This window comes from Dermacentor silvarum, chromosome 8, assembly GCF_013339745.2.
Source record: "Dermacentor silvarum isolate Dsil-2018 chromosome 8, BIME_Dsil_1.4, whole genome shotgun sequence".
NCBI lineage: Eukaryota > Metazoa > Arthropoda > Arachnida > Ixodida > Ixodidae > Dermacentor > Dermacentor silvarum.
The window spans coordinates 14,766,980-14,775,911 of NC_051161.1; the positions used below are offsets into that span (position 1 = coordinate 14,766,980).

The window sequence follows — 8,932 nt, forward strand, 5'->3', positions numbered from 1 at the left end:
GCTAGTTTAAGTTTCAGTTTATTTCTTTCGTAAGTGGAATACATGCTTACATAAGTACCGTATTTACTCGCATAATAAACGCACTTTTTTTCCCGAAAAATATGCGCAAAGTGGGGGGTGCGTTTATTATGCAGGGTAAAACTTCCAGCGATCTTTTTTCCGCAGCCACCTCTAAAAAAGCCGCAGTTTCGCTCGAAAGGCAAACCATCGATTGCTATAGCAAATGCATAGAGAGCTACACGAAGTAAGGATAGTAGTTTAATCGGCCGTATAAACTTCCAATGTAATTTAACCAGCATGGTGTCAGCGCCCACAGGAAGACATGAACCAATCACTATTGATGACCGCGGACACTCACTAAACACTGGCGTGAGGAAGCGCGGCAGCAACAGCGAGCGAAGTGACCTTCGTGCCGTGTATCGCTTCAATGCAAACTGAGAGGCAATAACGGAGCACGCACAAAGGTATAAGTCGCCGTCGCACCTAGACTCAGTCACCAATGCAGATTGCTTTCAAGATAGGGCACGCGCCCGCGCGATGTGCACTTGCTGCGCCATGTCCCTCCCTCTATTATCACCGGCGCCATGCGCGCACATAATACGGAGCGTTTCCTCCCCAAATACGGAGCGTTTCCTTCCCACTTTCCTCCCCCGATTGGGGGAGATAGAGCTGCGATCATCGGCGCCGACAGCAAAAATGTGCCTGGAGTGTCCATATGATTGCTATCGCAATAAAAGTAGGAGACCCATGGTACGATTTAGCGTTCAATACAATCGTACCCGTGGGACGCCATATCGGACGCCAAATCGCACTGTGTCTCTCCTACTTTATGGCAGCAAGTTCAGGGCGCGTTTATTACGCCGGAGAAAAAGAAATCAAAATTTTGATGACTAAAGTTGGGGGTCCGTTCATTATGCGAGTGGGTTCATTGAGTAAATAAATATGGTATACAGAAGAAGGTCCCAGAGCATGTAGCTGAAAGGGGACCTCCTGTCAGAAAATATGCATTTGTGCGAATATATAGCTTAAACAGCAATGTAGTAATCACTATGTGGAATATTAGGCAAAGTAAATGAAGTACAAACACCAAATAATACAATGTCAATAACTATTAGTACAATTAAGACAAACGAAAAAAGTTTTATGTCTATATAATTGTAAAACATATAAAGTAAAAAAAAAAAAAACGAAACAGAAATGAGCCGGAATGAAGTGATTAGATTAGATATGCGAACAATTTTGGTTCGCTAGCAGAAAAGTGAATATGTTTTTCTTGAAGATACCTAATGAAGAAGAGCGCTTGACATCTAGTGGGAGGCTGTTCCAAGCAGACAATGCTGTGAAATAACCACATTGTTTTCCATAATTAGTATGTATTAGTGGCAATAGGGAATTGTTGTTAGCTGTGAATCTTGTGACCAAGGTAACCCGAGTGAGTGAGTGAAACAACTTTATTTAGACCAGCGGATTGAGGCCTGGGCCTAGGCCACGCCAGGGGCAGTAGAGAGACCCTGTCTCCCGGCCGCCTCTCGAGCTCGCTGGATGGCCTATAGTTTATCTTGCAGATCTGAGCTGATCAGCGCGGCTTTCCACCGCGCCCCAAGCTGTTCTGGGGAGACTGCATATTCATCCTGAACATGTGCGCAATCCCATAGAATGTGTTCTAGGGTGGCGTGTTCTGTCCTACATAACCTCAGAAAATATATTTACCAGGGGAGGACTATTTATTACTTCAAATAACATTACGGGCAAGGTATATTTAACAAGTTTATTTATTGAAAGTATACTGTGGTTGTGAAGCATATCAGAAGCACTGCAGTAGAATGAGCTGAACGATAATAGTGAAGATGACCATCTTCCTGAAACTTTGGAGCAAGATTACTCTTACATGGCACCCATTGATATTACAGTCCAAGGTATTTCTAAAATCATAGAAAACCTTAAAATGTCTTCTTCTGGTATTGACAATATTAAATCCAAAACTTTAAAGAACACTACATCAGCCTCAAGCATAATTTTATTTCACATCTTTCGGCAGCCGTTAATTACTGGAAAGTTACTTTTTGACTGGAAGATAGCAAAGGTGGTGCCAGTCCATAAGTGGAAATAAAAATTTAACTGGAAACTACTGCCCATTTCCTTCAGATGCATTTGTTGCAAAATGCTTGAACATATCATAGCTTCTCAGATTTACGATAATCTAGAGTCTAACAGTTTTTTTCTTGCGAGACTCAACTCTTTGAATTTACTACTGACCTGCATTCTAACATGAACAGTAATGTACAGACAGATTGCATATTCTTTGACTTTGCTAAGGCCTTTGATCATGTAGCTCATTGCCGCTTAATTTTAAAACTATCATCGCTAAGAGTAGATTAGCTTCTGTTAACATGGCTCCACAATTTTCTAACAAATCCACAGCAATTTACTGCAGTAAACAATTATTCTCCATCATTTTGTTACATTTCCTCTGGAGTACCGCAAAGCAGCATTACAGGCCCGTTACTTTTTCTCATCGACATTAATGACTTGCCTGACAACATGTCATCTTGTACGCACATATTTGCTGACGATAGTATAATTTACTGTCCAATTTACAACAATAGTGACCATCTCACAATTTAACAGGACATTGAACGTATTATTACGGTGAATGGTGTAAGACCTGGTTAATGACTTTAAACGTTTCCAAGAGAAACTAGCCAACTTTGCCTATAAACTTCATAAAATTGGTAACAACATTATGGAACGTACTATGCAGTACAAGTACCTAGGCATAAACCTAACCACGAATATTTCTTAGTTCGCGCATATTACTTCAATCTGTGCTAACGCATCAAGGTCATTAGGTTATCTACGCCCGTAACCTACATTATTCTCCCTCCAGTGTACGTAAACTGGTTTATGTCACTTTAATCCACCCTCAACTTGAGTTCGCCTCCTCAATTTGGTCACCGTATCAACAATATCTTATCGACATGTTAGAAGCCATTCAGAACAGAGCCAGTCGGTTCATTGCACACAATTACAGATACCCATCCAGCATAACACAAATTAAACAAGACCTTTCACTTGAGCCATTAATTACTTCGCGTGACATTGCTTTTTTTATCACTATTCCACAAATTCATTCACACCAGTATGACATCCTCTGTACATCTTAATCTCGCTCATAGAACTTCATGCAGACTGCATACCATCTTTACCTTAGTGTGCATGTACAATGATACTGATGCATTTAACTTATCGGTTCTTCCACGAGCTATTTGTTTGTGGAATGACCTTCCAGATAACCTTGTATCAAAGCGAAATCACGCAAAGTTTTGCGACAATCGTTAAAAAATATTGACACATAGACATCGTCACGAACTTGCAGCGTTGCGGGGTCGTGATGCAGGTGCGGAGGGGGACCCTGGCCACGCCGCTCAGAGCCTGGAATAGTCCATGTTGTGCACCTTAAGCCCTTCTACCAGCGCTAACTAACTCTGGGACTCTGTTCCTCTCTTTGTTATTTTTCTTCAGTGCATGTGCTTTAGCTTCTTGCGCTCGCATTTGCAGCATCGGGACAATGCTTTTTAAGAGGGGGGGGCATTGGCACGTGTACTTATTTATCCCTTTTGTCGGTACTGCATTTCACCAACTACAGTGTAGACCACTTATAACGTAAGTCGCCGGAGTCGTGAATATCTGCACTATAAGCGGTACTGCACTATAACCAAAACAGCGATTTTCAAGCCCTGCACATATGCAAAACATGTAGACCAAGCAGCCGTGTGTATCCGAGAATCGAAGCGTGCATCCGTTTAAATCCGTTTGCATCCGTTTAAATTTACGAACGTTCAAAGGTCAACGTCCAAGTACCCACGATCTTCGCATGAAGCAGACAAAGTAATAATTTTTTTAAATGTCTCAGTTTCGCCCGAAAGGCGAAGCATCAATTGCGATAGCAAATTGGTAGAGAGCTATAAGGAGTAGGGAAAGTAGTTTTATCGGCTGCATAAACTTGACACATTCGCGTACTAACTGAATTATCGAGCATGGTGTCAACGCGCACAAGCAAACATGAATAGACTCGATGACCATAAACAACCACTGTCAAAACGCGGGCGTGGGGAAATGTGGCCGCCGCAGCGTGTGGGGATGCGCGACTCTCACGCGACCCCTGATGTTGTTTTCCCCGCATGTCTCCTGTAGTCCGGCTTCTCTGCGTGGCTAAGCCCGGCGGTGGTTGCGGCGCGTTGCGAGAGATGGCGCTAGTGTCGCGATGCTAACGCCACCGAACGGCGGGGTCACTTGGGAGAAAAAGGTCGGAGGCGCTCTCTCTTTGGCTGAGGATCGGCGATCAACACGCACGAACGCTTCGCGCGTGCGCCGGCCCGCTTCGCGCGACCGTCGCGCGAGGCTTAGAGCGGGACTCCGGTATGGACGAATACGGATCGTTCGAGCGCGCCACCGTTCGCGTGACTGTACACGTGAACGACTAGGCGATGGTGTCATAGCATGGGGCGAACGTATTCGCTCGCTATCAGGTCGCGGTGAGTCGGACTTCCTTGATTTGTCGCGCGCCCGTGTGAATGTTCTATTGGTTGTAATTCAGCTAATATGTATTAGTGTATGAAAGGTGCAATAAATGCCCTTTTGATTGTCTGCACTACTGCGTTGTCGTTCCTTTGTGCCAAGAGCACATGTGTGAGACCCCACAAGCGGGAGAAGGTGCGTGCGGTCTATCACTCTATTGCTTCAACGGAAACTGAGCAGCGTAAGCACAGCGGATACAAAGGTCAGAGCCGTGTGGAGATGGCTTTCAAGATACGGTGCACGCGACGACACCGACAGTCGGCAAAGGCGCGAACGCATTTGTTGGCAGAGTAGAAGCCGTCCCCCCCCCCCCCTCCTTCTCTCCCGTGCTGCCTTCCCGCTTTGCTCCTTTCGTGTGGGAGATTGTGTTGCCAGTTTCCCTTGCGCCCGGTTGCAAGGGGGTGTCGCAGCGAAGCGTCACCCTCCCCCCCCCCCCTCCCTCCATAACTTCTCATTTTTGAGTTCTTTATAAAAGCAACTTCATGTGTACAATTAAGATAAATCAGTAAAATTTTCACTGTATCCAGAGAAAATAAGAAAAATAAGTTGGCTGTTGAGTGTTATCAGACATGACCTCAGTCCTGTGCCCATATATGGTGTTGTGTTTCACCTGGAATGCTCTTCACATGCATCATTTATCCATTTTGTGTTGTTTCTGTAATGGCAGCGAAAAGCTAGTCAAGCATTTCAAGCTTTGCATACTTACCTTTGTCACCAACAACAATGGTCTCATCAGCTTTCTCATGGCTCTGCTGGAACTCCCGTTTGAAGATAGTCAGCAGCCCCGTGATGCGGTAGTCAAGCCTCACATTCAAGATGAACTGGGAGCAAAATAGCAGCCACAAAAATTACCACCGAACCATTCTTTATCTATTTAATCGGTACTGAAGTGAAACACTAAATCAGACCAGGCTGGTAAAATGCACTTTTAAAACTCTCAGCATTTATTTGGTGGAAAGGAACACAGCCGATTAAAAGACATCTTTTCAACTGAAAGTAGAAATTGGCCTGCATAATTGTTTTTGTGAGCAATGCTGTAATGGATGCATCATTGCAAAATGTTGTAGCATTTTTGGTGCCTTCCTAAATTTGGGTCCATCTTTGGCTTGAAACACGAATCCAAGACCAATTTTTACGACATAGCTTTTTTATCTAAAAAGAGTTCATTAGCATAAGGCTGTTGTCAGCACAGTCAGTGAAATCACAGGTACCTGCTTCAAGAATTCAATTGTGGCATTGACTTCCGCCCTTCATTTCTAAGTAATTTTCTTGCACACATAGCATATGTAGTATATTATTTCCTATTTTAGAAGTGCAATATATATTAATCCAGCCTAGCTTAACAATTTCCTTCATTTTCTACTTAAGACAGTCTAAATAGATGGTGCAATGCTGTGGGCCATACAAGCCACTAATGTTAATTATTATGTGATGGACTGAAAGAATATGTTAAACTACATTAAAAGGAAAAAAAATAGTACAGCAGCTATGATGACGGAAACAAATGAGATTAAATACTTATATATTATTATGTGACGGACTGAAAGAACATGTTATATTACATTAAAAAGAAAAAAAATAATACAGCAGCTATGATGACGGTTGATGATGATCAGTATGATTAAATACTTATTAGAAAAGCAATAAAAATAAAAGCTGCACTGCCCTGCTAACAAATAAGGTTACATAGTACAAGTGTTGAGCAGAAGAACGCCACATTGCCTTTAGCAATTAAAGGAAAGAAGACTGCTATTTCCTCTAGCAAACTATATTTTTTGCACATGGGCAGGAATACAACATTAGGCAAAAGCCACATGCTAAAGTTTCGAGTATCGTTATAAGGCTACAGATAATATAAGCTTGCCTGCAAGATCTCAATGATCTTGAGCTTCGTGTCCATAACAAGGGTGTCCTCTGCAGCACTTTTCCGTGGTGTTGGCGTAGGTGCCTTAGCCAAGGTGTTGGATCCAAGCACCATGTTTGTGACAACTGTGCCAACATCTCCAAGAGACTTCAATACACTGCCCTGGGCTGCACAGGTACCCAAAATGCTTCAGAATCACTGATAAGATGAGACACATACTAAAACACACTTCAGAATGACAATCGACACACATTGAAGTAGTCAGTGCAGTCGGTGTAGAAATGACAACATTCATTTATTCGATACACAAGTTAACAATGTTTAAAGGCATATAAACTTCTCTCAGAATTCAGCTAGCATACAAAATGCATATGGGGAATATTTACTTTTGCCTGAGTGGTAGCAGAATGGTGCACGTGGTTCCTAAAATAAATAAACTTTACAGTCGAGGTCAAATTCATCCTGGTTTAGGTAGGAATAAAACCTTGCACAACTGCTTTACTGATTGCCAGCAGGCCACCTGCCAGTCACATCAGGCAAGCAGGTAGTAGTGCACGGCTGAATGGAATGAAAACTCAGGCCACTGGAAGCTTAATGCATTGAAGCAAATTTTTCTTTCATGAAACTCCCCACACCTTACATATCTCCGTAGAACTCTTTGGATTTAACACACATCCTCAATTGTGCACACCACAGGCAAACAAGCACATATCAGCAACTAGGCAAGAAGGTTGCTTTTCAAGCAAGGTGTTGCAAGTAAAATGCAGATCTTTACATGCAGTCATACATAGAGGTGAAATTCGAGAAAGGGCAATAACAGCCAGATTCATGCTGCCTCCTTTAACATCATGCAGGAAGAGCATAACCAAGCGCCACTTACAGCTGCATGGTTGAGACGGACAGGGAAGTCAAGAGGCAATTTAGACAATTCATTCAGCCATATATGCAAATTACTCCAGCTGCAGTGAAACTATGATACGGCATCAGACGCAACGGAAGATCGGCATTTCAACATCATAAGCAAGAAATTACACTTGAAAGACAAAGATGAAAATGCCACAGAGTAAAGCGCTCCCAATCAGGACAGAAGCATAAGCATGCTATTAGATACAGCATTTGCTTGGTCATGAAAAAGACTGCCTGTGAATTTCTTCACATTTACCAATGAAATTCTCGGGATCACAAACAAGGGCAATGACAAAGGCAAATATGGACGGGTTAGCCAACCTACTCACTTTGCAACTCCTTTTCAGGGGCTTGTTCATCAAGAAAATAGATCAGACATTAGCAAGGTCAGCTGAAGGATTCTAAGTGTGCACTCACCATTGGCAATGGCAGCTTCAGGTACACAGTCAAGAATGTTGAGGAGCGTTTTAGTGAGACGGAGTAGGTCACTGAAGCTGTAGAAACCAAAGTAGATGAGCTCTCGAGCAAGTTTAACAACCTGAAAAAAGGAGTGACCACTACAATTAATTTTTGCAATGAATTGCACATGCCTTAGTTTATCTTAGGCATTAGATTATTCAACACTATTATATCCAAAGTGGCAAAACAATGCTTTATGTTGTGCTTTAAAAAAAAAAAGCACTTAGAGCGCATTAGATCTGGGGCTCGCTTATACTACATTATGGGTACATTGAATATACTATGTACTGGTCATATATGTATGTCAGAATTTTATAAACTGCACCACTAGAAGGGGTCGTCTAAGAACACACTGCCATCTATTACCTCTAGAGCACCATATTATGAAAATGACAAGATTAATTAACAGCTTACTGATAAATGGAAACACTCATTTCACTACATTCCTTTTCCCAGAATTGCAATACACAATCGAACCCATCAGGTGTAGGTAGAGCCATTTATTAGTGCAAAAGACTTGACAGATTACATTATTGCAAGAAATGTTACACACTTTTCAAAACTTGTTAATTTTGTGACCTAGATTTCAATAGAACGAAAAAACATATTGGCCTTCTATATTTGTTTATGGACAGAGATGTTGCTACAACACCTTTGAAACTATTAAATACACCGACAAGACAAACCTCAAAGGTAAGCTTGTTCTGCTCCCTATCTGCAAAAGACCACACGTGTCCAACCACATTGCAGAGGTAGTCTTCTACAAAGGTGATGGTGGGCTTGAACTTGCGTTGCACCGCTTCCTTCCCTAAGTCAGGATGGCGATTTGCATCATAGCTGCGTCAAAGTCACAAGAGGTCACATAACTAACTAGTAAGCTAACTGGCTACAACATTGCAAATGTGTCCAATGCTGGTGATTTTTGTTAACACTCATTCAAGTGCAAGAAAAAAAAAAGTTTGTGTTTTGGGTAGCATCATCCCTATGTTGGCAGCTGGAATCTCTAATTTCAAAACCATTATCAAATCAGGTATAAGAGGTAATCAGACATTGAATAGTTTTTTCCATATAATAACCAAATTTTTTTTTTAAATCACCAAATTTCACTTTGCCCACAAAATCTTC

The 8,932-nt window shown here is 42.1% G+C and overlaps 1 protein-coding gene across 1 annotated transcript in view; it reads right to left on the minus strand.

The window, feature by feature from the left end:
• The window catches only part of LOC119461957 (inositol 1,4,5-trisphosphate receptor type 1-like), a gene marked incomplete at its 5' end in the record, with an annotated part of 266,368 nt that extends 257,719 nt beyond the window's left edge, over positions 1 to 8,649 (minus strand). Inside the window, 4 exons of the mRNA XM_049672350.1 lie at positions 5,285 to 5,399; positions 6,443 to 6,609; positions 7,766 to 7,886; positions 8,494 to 8,649. Of these exons, the coding sequence (XP_049528307.1) occupies positions 5,285 to 5,399; positions 6,443 to 6,609; positions 7,766 to 7,886; positions 8,494 to 8,649 (559 nt within the window). The remainder of the gene's footprint in view (positions 1 to 5,284; positions 5,400 to 6,442; positions 6,610 to 7,765; positions 7,887 to 8,493) is intronic.
• Between the last annotated feature and the right edge of the window lie 283 nt (positions 8,650 to 8,932).